This window comes from Quercus lobata, chromosome 12 (assembly GCF_001633185.2).
Source record: "Quercus lobata isolate SW786 chromosome 12, ValleyOak3.0 Primary Assembly, whole genome shotgun sequence".
NCBI lineage: Eukaryota > Viridiplantae > Streptophyta > Magnoliopsida > Fagales > Fagaceae > Quercus > Quercus lobata.
In genome coordinates, this window is record NC_044915.1 from 8,253,935 (window position 1) to 8,270,936 (window position 17,002).

General features: G+C 34.6%; 2 protein-coding genes across 25 annotated transcripts in view; both read right to left on the reverse strand.

The window, feature by feature from the left end:
- Window positions 1-12,707, reverse strand: part of LOC115972196 — a 55,901-nt gene extending 43,194 nt beyond the window's left edge. The window contains exons 1-8 of one of the 20 annotated variants that reach the window (XR_004087434.1): window positions 12,590-12,672; window positions 11,677-11,714; window positions 11,421-11,583; window positions 9,521-9,644; window positions 8,981-9,037; window positions 8,694-8,791; window positions 8,527-8,604; window positions 6,609-7,163 (exon numbers count right to left, since the gene is read on the reverse strand). Coding sequence is in view for 2 of the 20 variants with exons in the window: in XM_031092403.1 (XP_030948263.1) it covers window positions 8,565-8,604; window positions 8,702-8,773; window positions 8,981-9,037; window positions 9,521-9,582; window positions 12,346-12,435; window positions 12,590-12,592 (324 nt within the window). In the remaining 18 variants the exon portion in view is untranslated. The other 19 variants (XR_004087431.1, XR_004087440.1, XR_004087436.1 and 16 more) reach the window with 19 other exon arrangements.
- LOC115972189 (novel plant SNARE 11-like) overlaps window positions 1-17,002 on the reverse strand; it is a 29,394-nt gene that overhangs the window by 3,664 nt on the left and 8,728 nt on the right. The gene's annotated exons all lie outside the window — the stretch shown is intronic.

A 17,002-nucleotide genomic window follows, 5' to 3' on the forward strand; every position in this document is an offset into this window, starting at 1 on the left:
CATTTTGATTTTTTTTTTACATTTTAGTCCCTACATTTTATTTTTACCACTTTTAATCTCTAAACCAATTAACGTGGGACATTTAAGTCCTTAAAGCACCATTCCGTTACTATCCAACTCACAAATTCTCCTCACACAAATGCATACGTGGAAGCCCTACTAAAAAACAAATTTGAATGACAATTGAAATCCACAACTTAGACGCAGAGTTTCCTTGTATGGATTGTGTTACAAAGGCCCTGTTTGGCAGGTGTGTTCTAACACACATTTTCACATTTTAAACAACATTACACACATTTTTATATACTTTTTCACCCGCACGTATATCAAAAACACTCAAACAACATTACTCAAACTCCTCTATACATTTGTTCACGCGCATTCTACTGTTTACATGCCTAAATTTACTGTTCAGGTCTGATGAAAAAAAAAAAAGAGAGAGAGAGAGACATGTGAAGCACAAAATGCCCTTCCCAAATGCTCACTTTACGTCACTTTGCTTCTTTTGTTAGCTTGCGTCAGCCAAATAAGATGGGTAGGTCAGGTCATAGGTGTAAGTAATTACTTGGTGTGAAAAGTTTTCTTTCTCATAAAAAAAAAAAAATCAATTGTCCCTTCAAAGCGTTAATGTCTCAAAAACACTCAAACAACATTACTCAAACTACTCTATACACTTGTTTACGCGCATTCCACCGTTCACATACCTAAATTTACTGTTTATTTCTCATGAAAAAATAAAAAAAAAGAGAAGAGAGACATGTGAAGCACAGAATGCGCTTCCCAAATGCTCACCTTATGTCACTTTGCTTCTTTTGTTAGCTTGCGTCAGCCAAATAAGATGGGTAGGTCAGGTCATAGGTGTAAGTAATTACTAGGTGTGAAAAGTTTTCTTTCTCAAAAAAAAAAAAAAAAGATCAATTGTCCCGTCAAAGCGTTAATGTCTCAAAGTCTCAGGCGACTCTTTTTAATCCATGAAATAGTGACTATGCAACTTTTCTATCATCTATGATATGTAGTGCAAAGTGACATAATGGGTCTCAAAATGCAAATTTCCTATAACGGATATTATTTTTACCTATTAAATTATTGTTTCCCAAACTAGGAAACGGCACTTTGGAATTTAGATGGACTCCACATGGTACTCATGATAGCATGTGATAGTTGATTGTATTAGGACCCAATATGTGACAAGTTTCACATCAACTTTTCTGCCCCATCAATATGTGGCATTAGCAAGAACAAAGAGCGAGGGAGAGGGAGAAAAGCTCAGATTTTTATAGAGAAGAGATAAATATCAATAGAAAATGTCAGCAAAGGATAGAGATAAGATTCACTGAGATTTCAAGAGAGAGAGAGAGAAGATTATGTTACAATAAAAAATAGGCGAAAAACTCATTTTCGTCCCTACATTTTCACGCGATTTCCACTTTGATCTCTATTTTTTTTTCCATTGCTTTTAATTCTTATCCTGAAAAATGCGTCTCGTTTTAGTCATTTCCATTAGTGCCCTAACGGCCCCATCTTACGTGGTAGACAGAACTATTAAAATAATAATAATAAATTTTATTTTGACATTAAAAATGCCACATCAGCATTTAAATTAAAAAAATTAATTTATTAATTTTAATTAAATAAAAAAATAAAAAACAGAATTAAAAATAAAAAATCACATGAATTGATATCTAAGTGTGTCTTGAACGAGAACAACAAGAACATAATCCCAGATCTAAAAATACAAACCCAAAAATTAAAATCCAGAAATTAAAATTTTCAAAATCACAATTTTCTCAACCCAGCAAAATCATCAAATCCTAAAACCCCAAAGTACCAAATCAATCCAAAAATATAACAAATCCAAACAAAAAAAAAATCTCAAACTCAGAAAAACCCATCAACCATCACGTCTGAAGCAAGCCATGAACCTAGGGACAATCACAGTGACCAAACCCACCAATAAATCACAAACCCATACATTCCGAGCAAGAATCAGAAGCGCAAGCACTAGAAGAAGCAAAGGTTGAGGCTTTAGCTGAGGATGAAGATGAAGAAGAGTCATTGTCTGGGACGCCTTGGGAAGGCGAAGAGACAGTGACCCATGAAAGATTCGAACCCAAAGAAGAAGAAGACGACCCGAATACCCACGAGAAGGAGCCAAGTATGGAAGAGTCAAAGTTCCGAGAAAGTCAACAACGAAAGCCTGAGAGAGAAAGAGAAAGCTCAGTGTTACTAGATTGCTTGCTTCTAATGATGTGTGAGCCAAAGATTTCCATGGAGGTATCCAAAGAAACCTGGGTTTGGTCACTGTGATTGTCCCTGGGTTCGTGGCTTGCTTCAGATGTGGTGGTTGATGGGTTTTTCTGAGACTTTCTTTGTTTAGATTTGTTGTGTTGTATTTTTGGATTGATTTGGTACTTTGGGTATTTAGGATTTGATGATTTTGCTGGGTTTGAGAAAATGGTGGTTTTGAAATTTTTAATTTTTGGATTTTAATTTCTGGGTTTGTGTTCTTAGATCTAGGTTTGTATTCTTAGATCTAGGTTTGTATTCTTATTGTTCTTGTTCAAAACACACTTAAATCTCAAATTATATGATTTTTTATTTTTAATTCTGTTTTTATTTTTTATTTAATTAAAATTAATAAATTAATTTTTTTAATTTAAATGTTGATGTGGCATTTTTTAATGCCAAAATAAAATTTTTTATTATTATTTTAATAGTTCCATCTGCCACATAGGACGGGGCCGTTAGGGCACTAACGGAAAGGAATAAAACGAGATGCATTTTTCAAGATAAGGACTAAAAACGGTGGAAAAAAAAGATAGGAACCAAAATGAAAATTGCGTGAAAATTCAGAGACGAAAATGGGTTTTTTGCCTAAAAAATATTTAAATAATATGTTGGTCATAGACTCACGAGTACAATGAGAAAAATGGAACATGTGAAACAAGAAAGATTAAAAATATAAAATAAAGTTGGATTTTTATTTTTATGATTTTTGTTTTAATGTTTTAGAAATCAGATGTGTGGCTGTCGTTAGAGAACTTAATGGGCAGGCGGGCTAATGGGAAAAGAGAAAAATAAAAATTGATGGTTTGTACTTTGTTTGACCATGGTGAAATTTATTAAACATCAGCGGTTGAAAACTATCTCTAAAAAAAAGTTTGTTGTGGTTTGTAAGATATGTTTATTCGGCTTTTTGTTTAGGACTAACCTAATTTTTGTGAGGCATGTTGTGGATTCAACTATGTAGTTGGCACCCCTTTCCCTCTCCCTTGTGTGTGTGTTTGTTTCTCAAAAAAAGAAAAAAAAAATTGTGTAGTTGGATGTATCCCTAGCATTATTCATAAGCTAATATTGATGATTTATTGTTGCTAACCTCTAACGTTGATGTCATAATTTATAAAAATCTTAAAATTAAAATTTGAAAAATCACCAAAATTAGTATTAGTTTATTGCAAATCTCAAATTGCATCTACAAATATAAGATTACGATGCGAATAAATGTGATGAAATTTTATGAGCTTTACGTTAAGCATTGTCCCCCTTTTAGGTTTGTACCCCGACTCCATCCCTGTGAATTGATACACAGTCCAAGATGTATTGTCGGATGCTAATGATTTGTGTGGTACGCCAAGAGTTATTCGTTGAAAGTACAATAATTTAGTATTGTCGGATACCAAACCAAATGATCATATCAAAACTTAAAAGCAAATCAAATTCAAGAAGTGAGAAAGAAAATATTGTTAGATAAGAGAATTGAAACAAGATATACGGCTTGTTCATACTGAGGAGAGTCAGATTGGTTTTCAAAGTTTGGTCACTAATGCACGTGACCAGGTCACATCAGCTCAAATGCGTGGCAAGCAATGAAAATGTTAGATGTTTGAATAAAAGACAATAAAGAAACCTTGCTAAACGTGGTGAGACTTTTGATTAACCTTCACTATATAAACTGGTGAAAAGTCTTTTGAAGAAAATCGAACTCTGAGCATATGATAAACATTATAGTTTAAACCAGTACGTGCATGCCAAACTAGTATGGTATTAACATCATCCAAATTCTTAAGCACTAATCTTATGGGAAATTAACTTCAATAAAAGTTGCTATGGTCTATGGATCACATGGATGCTCAGTTGTTCTGCTTGTGCAGTCAAAATGCTTGAAAATTAAAGGCTCTCTAGTCCAGTCTATGAAAATTGATTAAGGCTCCTTCATCCATGTAACCTTGTCTAAGAGGAATAAGAACTTACATGGAAAAGAAGGAAATAAAAAAGGACGAGATAAATTGAAAGATAAAAGAACAAGTCATTTAATTTCATGCAAAATTAGATAAGAGAATTGAAACAAGATATACCGCTTGTTCATACTGAGGAGAGTCAGATTGGTTTTCAACGTTGGGACACTAATGCATGTGACCAGGTCATATCAGCTCGAATGCGTGGCAAGCAATGAAAATGTTAGATGTTTGAATAAAAGACAATAAAGAAACCTTGCTAAACGTGGTGAGGCTTTTGATTAACCTTCACTATATAAACTGGTGAAAAGTCTTTTGAAGAAAATTGAACTCTGAGCATATGGTAAACATTATAGTTTAAACCAGTACGTGCATGCCAAACTAGTACGGTATTAACATCATCCAAATTCTTAACCCTTTTAAGCCCTAATCTTATGGGAAATTAACTTCAATAAAGTTGCTATTGTCTATAGATCACATGGATGCTCAGTTGTTCTGCTTGTGCAGTCAAAATGCTTGAAAATTAAAGGCTCTCTAGTCTAGTCTATGAAAATTGATTAAGGCTCCTTCATCCATGTAACCTTGTCTGAGAGGAATAAATACTTACATGGAAAAAGAAGGAAATAAAAAAGGACAAGATAAACTGAAAGATAAAAGAACAAATCATTTTCATGCAAAATTCAATCAGTTGTCACATCTACAAAGTAGAGAGAGTACATCAATCATATGGGACTCTTCTTTGTTCTTTGCATGGGAACTGAACTAATTTTCACCAACCACAGTACGAGAGTGTTGGATTTGAACCAAATCTACTCATTATTCAAGTCTTTAAGGGCAAATATGTAATTAAAGCCCTCATTATGAAAAGACGTTAACACCCTTCCTTCGCAAACCAATTTTCTATCTCATCAAACCAATTCGCCAAGCTCACCACTCACACGTTAGCATTTACAATAAGAATCTATATTTCTATCTTCTCACTCGTGTAAAATTTTTGGTATATTTTATAATAAGAATCTTTTTTTTTTACACGGAAATTTTTTCAAAAATTCCACATTAAATTATTTATTCTACAATATATTTCAATAAAATATTTATTCGTTATTTATATTTTATTATTTTTTCTAATGGTTAGTGTGCTACATTGATGTATGAGTTAAAAAAAAATATAAGATAACAATTGAATAATATAAATCATATGATAGAAAGATGAGGTATACACTATTACTATAACACTTATACTTTTTATACAATTATGCAAAGATTGATGAAACAAACTTCATCAAACTTGCATATAGGTCAATTTTTGTAAATTTTTTCACTTTTTGTATTTTAGCTTCATTGATGGAATTGCTTTCGTTGGGCACCTAAGCAGTGAAATCAAACTTAGTCTGTATTCACAACCAAAAAAAAACCAATTGTACCACTTAGCAAAAACAAAAATTGCTAATATTCAACTTGAGCATTGATTTTTTTTTTCCCAACTATGTTAGAAATTTCTTCATAGGAATACGATGGATTGAATAATGAATGTGGCCATGTGTGACTTGCAAGACCTGTCAATCCGTCAAGCACGTCACAAAGGAACGTTGAATGTGGCCATGTAGAAAAAAACCAATTGATGACTATCTGAGACACTCTTCATTACGCTTTTCCAAGTAATTGTATTGGTGGGATCATGATAGTGACAAGGGTCACTTGCACGTGGAGTGTGGACCTTGGTTACAAAGTCTAGCAATCGTTTAATTCACTCAATATCTATCTTAGACATAAAAATCAAATAAATATGAATAATGTGAGAGACACTTACAAATTGCTAATGTAATGAGTAATTATTGATAAAAGAAAAAAAAAATGATATTAATAGTATGTCTAGATGAATACCAATAAGAGTTCCTCCAAAAAAAAGAGATGAATACCAATAAGAAATTGATCACATTAATATTTTGTAGAAATATTGTAAAATAGTTTATAACTGTAACATTACTCAATAAATATATCTCATGCAAAAATTTCGTTTATTTTAATATAAAATTTTATTTCTTTTTTGACCATTTTTCAAAAACATTCACATAATAATATATTTTTTATTTTTTTAAAATTTAAAATTTATTTAATTATTTCTCTCTCATTTCGTACATCCATCAAACAGCATTCCACAACTAAAAATTAAAACCTTATCAACACCAATATTCTTAAACAATAACGTGGGTTTTGGTCTTTTGGGTGTAGATTACGAATTTATTAATCTTAAAAAAAAAAAAATTGTCCTTGCTGATAATAATCAATTGAAGCATTAATTTTTTTTTTCCTACTATATTAAAAATTTCTTCATAGGAATAAGATGGATTGGACTATAGTTGGCAATGGAAATTTAGAAAAAAATGAATGTGGTCATGTAGAAACTGGAGACCCATGGCCGAATGGCCTTTCCTTTTATTTCACACATTTTTCTTCTTTTCTTCCTTCCACACTCTTCACATCAAGTCACTATAAATGCAAGCACACAAGCTTTGACTTTGTACAGCCAACTTCTACTAGTACTGCTCCTAAATACAATTTGAGATTTCGGTTTAAGATCTCCAATGCAATAATTAGGACATCCCTTTGACTCAAGTTGAAAATTTGTAGTAATAATCCCAAGTTCAACGACAAATTAATAAGAGACTGTTTTGCTGTTCATGCATAATCATGATACCTTTTGGATGCCATAGAATATCAGTTTGATGAACTGTCCAAAATGATCACTGTATGAGTCACATGCCTTCTTGATTTCTGGGTCATTGCGTTAAGTCATTCGGAGTGCCATGATTGTCATCACCCAACACATTAAATCTGTTACCAAACCCTCTGTTCCGAATGTAATAAATATGCATCCTTTTTTCCACCTCAATAGGGACCTCAATCCCCGTGCCATGATTGTCCCTCCTAAAAGATAAAATTCTTATTAAACCCATAGTTTTGACAATCTGATCGACCGGTCAAATTGGATTGGAATTAAGAATAGTATTAGATTATTAGCACAACAATTTCGCAAAAACACTTATTTTTTTGATGAACAACTTCGCAAAAAAAAAAAAAAACCTTAGTAAGTTGATATATGTATTATTTAAACAAAGTCACATAACTCGTTCAAAAAGTCATATGATCAAAACTATATGTGGATGGTTTTAATTGCCACAAAGTAGGTTAAAGGAATATAGCTCTAAACTAATTTGGAACTGAATGTTTTCCATCATTAAAGTAATTGGTGGAGCATTGTTTGGTTATAGATTCTGATGACTAGTTCAAGTATATGATATCCCTCTCTTGGGTTTATTTATACATATTTATGTTTTTTTAAAATAAATTTTGTATAATATCTTTATGGGTTAGGTTTAAATTACACATGATATAACTGGATGTAATGTTATACAACTCCAAAACTTTTATTGCAAAAGCATTTTGATGAATCAATTGTTGGATTACAAGATCTCCTTATACCTTTTATGGTTGCAAAATATCGAGATTATCAAAGAATTATAACTATCTAATTATAAAGTGTTTAAATTTAAAGTTATGTTTTCTACATTTAAACTTATATACAAAACATGAATATGTGGATTAGATAGTTAACATATGATTAACACAAAATTTGAAATACGGAAAAATAGTAATGGAAACATCAAGTTGCAATCAGCGCATTACCAATGGACATGAAAATGTGACAACTATTAGATTAACTCTTTTACTCACTCATGCACTTGTGTTTGTCTTCTTTTTTTATTTTTCTTTTTTTAGTGAAGTTATTATTATTTAATAATAATAAAAATAAAAATAAAAATAAAAAAGAAAAAAAGAGGATATACTGAATTAGATTCTTTTATTTTTTATTAAGGTAAGCAAAAAATCACTAAGAATCACTACGTTTAACTACAACATTTGGCATTATAAAAGTATCTTCCTGCAACTTTTAAGCAAATAAGGGTTAACCAAACAAGGTCAATCTGAGATCAACTTATTTATAAAAGGTCCACTTAAAGCATTAAACAAGATTATGCAATACAATATACAGTTATATACATTTAAAAACAATAGGCCTGAGAAACTCCACAGCCAAAAGAAGAAGAAGAAGAAGAAGAAGAAGAAGAAGAAGAAGGCCTAGTATTCATAATTTTGAAGCTACATCTATATAATAAAGGGATGTCAAGGATTTGGTTCCAATTTGTAATCAGATGGCAAAAGCAAAATCAAGTATTTAGAAAATTAAATTTTGTTAATGGCAAAGAAAATGGATGATAAGCTATCTTACCTTTACAATAATGATAGCTATGACTCCAATGGCAATAATTAGGAAGAGTAATGCCATAATACACCTATCAGTTGCAACCTAAAGAAATAAATGAGGTAAGTAAAACAATTAACAACTAATAGTCAATATATGACAAGAACAGGAGGAAGATAATTTCAGAGATTGACCTGCCTACCAAGTTCCTTCACAAGTTGAGAAGCTTTCTTGATCGAGAAATGGATAGTCCAGCTCATTAACACTTAACAGCCTGACTCATTTGTTCAGTCTAAACATAAATATAATTGATTTCTTTAGTTTCCATGCCATTGAAATTTTTTGAAAGATTAAACGAAACAAGAGAGAAACAGTAGGGGAGAGAGAGAGAGAGAGACAGAGAGAGACAGAGTTTTTAATTCAATGTGAAATATTAAACTGCTGTGAAATCCAATTTTTTAAAAGCTGACAAATTACACACCTGATCCTTGAGTGCAGCTGCAGTTTCTGTTCCAACGTTGATGGTGTCTTGAACAGTCTACCACAAACAAGGAGATACTAAATTTATTTTTCTTTTGCGATGATTCCATACTTTTTTGAACAGTAAAACTACTTTTATGTTCAGGTCTTGATACAAAATAGTGCAAGTGATACTCAAGGCAGAGCTAAAAAGACTAGTAAGTTTTAGACATACAAGATACAATTCCACCTATAACCTTCTACAAGGAAATAGAGAAGAATGAAAGGAAATAATGATCACACTTCAAAATAAACATTCCATAATTGTTCAGGTCTTGATGCAAACTAGTGCAAGTGATGTTCAAGGCAGAGCTAAAAAAAACTAGTACGTTTTAGAAATACAAGATACGATTCCACCTGTAACCTTCTATAAGGAAATAGAGAAGAATGAGAGGAAATAATGATCACACTTCAAAATAGCCTACGAAACTTATCCCTTTTCAACTCACCAAAATAAATAAAACTAATTTCCTCACAAAATGATCATGACAGATAATCCAACCTTTTATGACCTCCAATGGCTTGATCAGTCTTGTCCATCATCCGGTTTCCACTATCTGTTAGCTGTTGATTTGTCATGGCAGCATGCATATAGCAACTGCCTTAGCATTAAATATACTTCATAACTGAGAAACATTTAACATAAAAACTATAAAGTACTTGAAGCAACATATATTGATATGAAATATATCAAACATAGGGCATGATTCCAGATTAAACTTAAAGGTATGAATTGGTTACTTTAGAAGCAGCAATTTACAATTTCTGAACCATAAAAAAGGTAGATGTTAACAAAGATACTTTAGACACAATACTACTGTGACACTGATTTCACGATGTCAATGAGAGTGGTTTTTTCATATTATCATTTCTATCTTAACTTATCATGTGTGTGTTTGTGCACTCGCTAAATTGCATAAAAGAATTCTCAAAAATAAAAATTAAAAAAACTATAAAATCATCAAAATATCATTAAAGCCATCAATTTGGCTAAGTACTTAGGGTTTTAAAGAGTTACTTGCACCAGCAAATAGCAGCCATCCACGGTAACTTCATCTGTAACATACATTACATCAAACACAACCACTAAAGTAGCTACCCAAACCAACTTCACTGTGAGGCATATGAAGCGGGCATCTTTTCAGCTGATACAGACTATTTTAACTATTTCTATTAGACAAAATTCCAGGACAAATCCACAACCAAATAGAAATGTCTTTATCAGGTATCCAAGAATTACGACAAAAATGCATGAGCCATAGGTTTGTATGACTATTTAATCCCATAATTAACTCTTATTTTAGCATGAAAGACAGCCAAGAGTAGTAGACACATTAGCGAAAACTAGCACATGGGTGAAAAACGTGTACACTTACACGATGCTAGCAAGACATTAAACACCCAAGGTTATAGGCAAATTTTAATTATATCTAGATCTTAACACTGCATAAGTCCTTAAGCATATTATTTACTGAGTTTTAAAGGATGTTCGGTATTGGAATTGGAAATAGCTTAAATGGGGTGTAGATCCAGAACCTCTGTCCTAAATTATAATATATAACATCTATGTATAAGACTTAATGTCTCACTGTGAGTGACAGTGAATCTATAGTTGATACAACAAACATGAGCGAAACGCAATAGCTCACCTTTTAACAAGGCCTATTAAGAGTTAAAACCATATACCGCAAACATTTAAACTCTACTGAATTACAAGCCTCATGAGTCATGACATGTCATGACAGGTTGAGAAATATGTCTACCAGTGAGACAGTTGATCTGTCTGCAGGATAGTTCACATTATGGATGCTGGTTGTGGGGTTGCTAGTTTCTGCATACTATCCGCTGGGATATACAAACACATGTCCTTTGCACCAAAAGATGATATGATGAAAACCCAAAGGAAGTGTTGGTGTGTGCTAAATACGGCATATTCATTGTACAAATTATAACAAAATACCATTAAAAAATTGTAATATTTATTCACTTCTCATTCTTTGATTACCAAACAGAAAAAAAGTTTTGCAAACATCAATTCACTTTTTCATTACTTTTCTTTATCTAACTTCAATTACATGTAAGTGTGCAAATCATAGAGCAAAATCAACATCTAAGGAGCCGAGATAGGTGCCTTTTGTAAATCAACATGAATCATAGTCCCAAATGCCAATAAGGAAAAAAGAAAACATTATTATATATGTCGGACTGTTGGAGAAAAAGAAAAACAAGAATTACAACAAACCGTTAACAGAGAAATAAGAAATCTCAATATGCATTTGTATAGTAGTAGAAGTTTAACAGAAAAAGACATGTTAGTAAATGTCCAGGGAAAAAAAAAAAGAAAAAAAAAAAGGAAGGAAACAACTAGATTATATAATGGTAGGAAGAAGATGATAACTCACAGGTAAAAGAAGAGAAAAAAAAAAAAAAAATCTCCTTGACTGGATTCCTCACATTCTATGTCTCTTTGATGTCTTGCTTGTTTAACAAACGGAACCCTACTGTCTCCACCTCAATGCTCCAGGTATTGCTATTGTGCACTCACTCCATCGCATACAAAGAATTCTCAAAAATAAAAAATTATAAAATCATCAATATAGCGTCCACAAAGATTAAAGCCATCAAATTGGCCAAGTTCTAAGGGTTTTGAATAGTTACTTGCGCCAACAGACAGCAGCCATCCATGGTAACTTCATCTGTAATATGCATTACATCAAACTCAATCACTAAAGTAGCTACCCAAACCAACTTCACTGGGATGTATATGAATCTGGTATCTTTTCATTATGTACAGAAACTACTATAATATTTTCTATTAGACAAAATTCTTTGACAAATCCACAACCAAATAGACGTGTGTTTATCAGGTATCCTTAATCATCCAAGCATTACAACAAAAATGCATGAGCCATAAGGTTGTATGAAAATATAAACTCATAATTAACTCTAATTTTAGCATGAAAGGCTGACAAGAGTAGTAGACACATCAGTGAAAACTAGCACATTGGTGAAAAAGATGTAGCAAGGCATTATTTATATTCTTTGGTGCCCCCTTCAAAGAGATCGATTCTCTTGTTTTCAAAGAATTGATGCATTTCTGCATCCACAACAAATTGAAAGTAAATCCTAAGAAAAGAATAAGAAGCATTCAAGTAATTATTCAGTGATGCAAAAGATTTGAAAACAAAGAAATGATATTATGACACACAAGAACTCAATGAGTTTCAGATGAATGTCATACAAAAATACAATTTTTATTTATAACTTCCAAATAAATATATGATCACTTCACAATTATCAACATTTTTCAGATTAGGCAACACTGACCAGAAGATAATCCAAGCATTGGTCCCAACCGATTGGGGCCAACTCCATTAATCCCCTTCTTTTTTTCTTTTTTCGTTTTTGGTAGCCTTCCTATATAGTTTGAAGTTTTGATGCACATAAGTGTTAAACAGAGAAGGTGATTCAAATTGAATTTACTTAAGGAGATGAGGAGCAGGACAGGTAAAAAAATGATGCTGTGGTTGACTACAATAAGAGAACAAAAAAAAAAAATGCACAACTTCACCATTAAAATTCAGCTGAACCAGGCGTCTGAGGGAAAGGGATTGTGTCTCTTATATTCTCTATTCCTGTAGCAAATTGCACAAGCCTTTCAAAGCCCAATCCAAATCCCGCATGAGGAACTGGCAAACAAGAGATAAAAGTACACCATTACAACAAAGCATAGAAGCAATTTCTTGGTTATCACATAGATACCTTTTAAAAGAGATAACATATATTCTTCTTTAACCATTTTTTAACCCTATAAAATTTAAGTCTGTCAACACAGTAATGAATAAGAGCTTTAACTACAATATTATTCTCACTCTTCAACTACACTATTTTGTTGAGATTTCTTATGAAAAGAGCTCAGATTGTCTGCCCATGTGATCCAAATAAAAATGTACTTGCTTATTTGGACTACATGAGGTGTATGTCTGCAGCAAAGTGACAAACATTATAAAAAGCAGCCTACTCGCGCTTCTCTTAATTTTCTATTGCAGTCAAAAAGTGAATTACAAGACTCATGAGTCATGATATGTGTTTGTATTTATTACTTTGAATTTTGTGTCAGGCTCAATGTTTTCTTGTTTTTAGTAACACAATTTAAACTTCACTTAATTTTGTGGTAAATTCAGGTTAAGAAGTATGACTACCAGTGAGACAGTTGATCTACGTTCTGCAGGGTAGTTCATGTTTTGGATGTTCGCTGTGGGGTTGCTAGTTTCCGCATCCCACCCCTTGGCATATATATAATATTTTGGGATAATATTAGCTCCTCACACGTGAATAGTATAAATATTGAATAGTTACCCATTTATTAACTTCTCATTCTTTGACTACCAAACAGGAAAAAAAAATAAAATATTTTGCAAACTTCAATTCACTTTTTGATTACTTTTGTTTTTCTAACTTCAATTATACGTAGGTGTGCAAATCATAGAGCAAAATCAACATCTGAAGCAGGCAAGGTGTCTTTTGTAAATTTCTTCAGCATGAACCACAGACCCAAATGCCGGTAAGGAAAAAAGAAAACATTATTATATACGTCGGACAGTAACAAGAATTACAAAAAAACCGTCGAACAGATGGCAACACTTCTATTGCTGTTCCTTCAAAATTAAGCAATTCCAGATGTTTGGATTCCCAAAATTCTCTGGTAAGTTGACAAATTTTGGGCATCTAAAAGGACACATTATCTCTAGTGACTTCAAATTACAATCGGTGCTTGGAAGAAGCACAAAATTTTTGCAATCTGTTAGATCCAATGAAGTAAGGCCAATCAAAAATTCAATTGATGAAGGCAGCTCTTTTATAGCTGTTCTACTCGAACCAAGCTCCTTTAGACTTGTGATATTCCCCAAGTCTCGTGGCAATTTGTCAAATTTTGAGCATCTCCAAAGATAAATGCTTTCTAGTGACTTCAAGCTACAAATGGTGCTTGGAAGAAGCACAAAATTTTTGCAAAAGTTTAGATTCAATAAAGTAAGGCCAATAAAAAATTCAACTGATGAAGGCAGCTCCTCTATAGCTGTTTCACTCAAATCAAGCTTCTTTAGACTTGTGATATTCCCCAAGTCCTCAGGCAATTTGTCAAATTTTGAGCATCTCCCAAGATCAATATTGTTAAGCGATGTCAAGCTACAAATGGTGTTAGGAAGACATTAAATTTTTGCAATCTCGCAAGATCAAAATATTAAGTCCAGTCAAACATTCAACTGATGAAGGTAATTCTATAATAGCAGTGCCTTCTAAAAGAAGTTCATGTAAGAGCTTCATGTTTCCCACAAATTCAAGAATTTTCTTGACTTTTAAGCAATAAGTAAGATTAAGAGTCACAAGAGACTCCATTTCAAACTTGTCTGGAAGACTAGTTAGTTTTGGGCACTTTTGTAGATCAAGAAGTTTAAGCTTTTTCAGTTTTCCAATGGATGGGTGAAGCTTGCGTAAATTTGAACACCTTGCAAGAACTAATTCCTCAAGATTTGGGACTCCATTGAAATTAGGGGCAATAATCAAGTTTGAGGAGCCATCCATATTGATGGACTTTAAATTTTCAAAAATCTAATAAAAGAAAAGAAAAAATTTAGAATAATTAACTTTATAGTGTATGTTTATAAAAATTTTAAAGCATTGCTTCATGATGGGCACCATTTGCTTCATAGCTGCTACTACTTCCTCTTTGTCGAATTGCCGAAGTAACATTGAGTTCATCTCATCGGTCACTAAAGGCTGAACCTTGGAGAGGACTTCATCAAAGTCGGAAGGGGCCGAGGAAGAGAATAGGGCTTGGTAGTACTCAAAGGCAATGTTTCTAATCTGAGACTCCTCTGTACACCACACGTTCATGTTGTTTTTTAGACCAATTATTCGATTTCTTCGGAACCGTTGGGAGGCTTTGTTGTGAAAGTAGGAGGTATTCATGTCTCCACACTTAAGAAAAAGCGCCCTAGAGTGTTGTTGCCACATCTGGCTTTCCTTGTCGAACAATGAATTAATTTCCATTTGAAGGGATTTTACCGCTAATTGGTCTCCCCCCCTTGCTACTGCCATTTCGGCCTTGTCTAAGAGCATCTTTTTTTCTTCAAGCAACTTCCTAATGCTTCCAAAACTATTTTTAATCCACTCAGAGAGCTTTTCCCCACAAGTATGAATTTTCCTTGCAACCTCTGGCATTGTAGCCCCCGTTAGAGACGGACCCCAAGCACCGATGACCGTATTGCTACATCCCCTGTCACGCAACCACATTTGTTCAAATTTGAAAGGCCGGTTTTGTCTAGGGACGATGCCTTCAGGTTTTACAATAATGGCTAGATGGTCAGAGGAGTAAGAGTGGAGATGTTGGACCTTCGTACCTAGGTTTTGGGAGAGCCAAAGGTTATTGGCAACAGCGCGGTCCAGCCTCTCCAACACCAAACCGCCATGGCGTTGGCCTTTCCACGTGAATTTCTTCCTAACAAAACCCAGGTCCTTCAACCCAGCTTCATCCAGCACTTCACGGAAGTCTCTCATTTGGTTTTCGCATCTTGGGCCAAGGCCGCACTTCTCATGGGACCAGAGGATTTCGTTGAAATCCCCTGCGCAAAGCCACAGCATCGAGGGCCTTGTATGGAGCTGACGGAGGAGAGCCCAAGTATCCCATTTTTTGGCTGGATCGGCGAAGCTGTATATCCCTGTGAGACGGCACCTTTCTTTCATCGCAACCCCAACCACAGCATCTATATGATTCGGCGACGAGGACACTACCTCAATTGTTGTTGTGTTCTTCCAGTACAGAACTAGGTAGCCCAAGCGATTTACTTGCGGTGTAACCCAGTAATGATCAAATCCCAACTCAGAGCATAAATCAATCAGCCTAGCTTCACCCACCCATGTCTCGGCCAGGAAGAGGGCGGTGGGATCTTGTGCCCGAGTATACTTCTCGAGCTCCCGAATGGTGCGCCGATTACCAAGCCCACACACGTTCCAGAATAGCAAACTCATCGAGGTCTGCGGGGCTGTCTGCTAGCCGCCACCATTTCAAGTGAGGGGGTTGAGGAGTCATCTCCTTGCATTGTTCTTCTTTTCCGGGTTCTGGAATATTCTAGGGTAGGGGATGGACCACGTTTTCCTAAAGAAACCACAGCATTCTCCTCAACTGGTATGTGTGTGGGACGTTGCATCCGCACCCATTTTTTGTCATTTGCTGGATTCATCAGGTTTTGGGCTGGGGTGGTACTATTGGTATCCTGGGTGGAGTTTGAGTCCCTGGGCTTGGTTAGGGGGCCTTTAGTTGGTGAACCGATGGGGGTTTCTTGCTCATTGACTAGCAATGGGCTTCGGCCCACGTTGGAGTTATTTGCGTTGTAGCATGCTGGGACCGTGTTGTCAAAGCAACGGATATCCACGTCAATCTCTTCAATGAGTTGGCTAAAATCTAAAGGCTGAGTGGGCTTCAGAGTGGAACCCAAAAAAGGAGGCCTTGTGCAATCTGTGTTAGTTGATGGCTGACCTTGGGGACTGATTGAGACAGTGTTCACGTCTTGTTCCATGATTTTTGGTGACAAGGAGTGCTCCTGGTTTTTCGGCGACAGAGCAGGTGGGGTTTCGCTTGCCGTCGTATTTGGGGAGTCCCGTTTATGGGAATGAGTTCCAGCTTGCTTTCGGCCAGGTTTATCAGTCTTCATGCTAGCGTAGAAGCCCGGGACGGAGAGAAAGGATTTTTTGGAAGCCATGAACGGAGCCGCCTTGAGCCATGGCCCATAATGTTGCTCCTCTTTGTTCAGCGAGCCCTGGCTTTCTATCCAACACTCACAGTCCTTATCGGGGTGGGTGAGGTAGCCGCACCAGTAACATAGATTAGGGAGGCGTTCGTACTTAAAGGAGACCCAATGGACTTCGTTGTTGTCTAGGGTGATGAGCCGACCGCGACATAGAGGAAGGGAGATGTTCACGACAA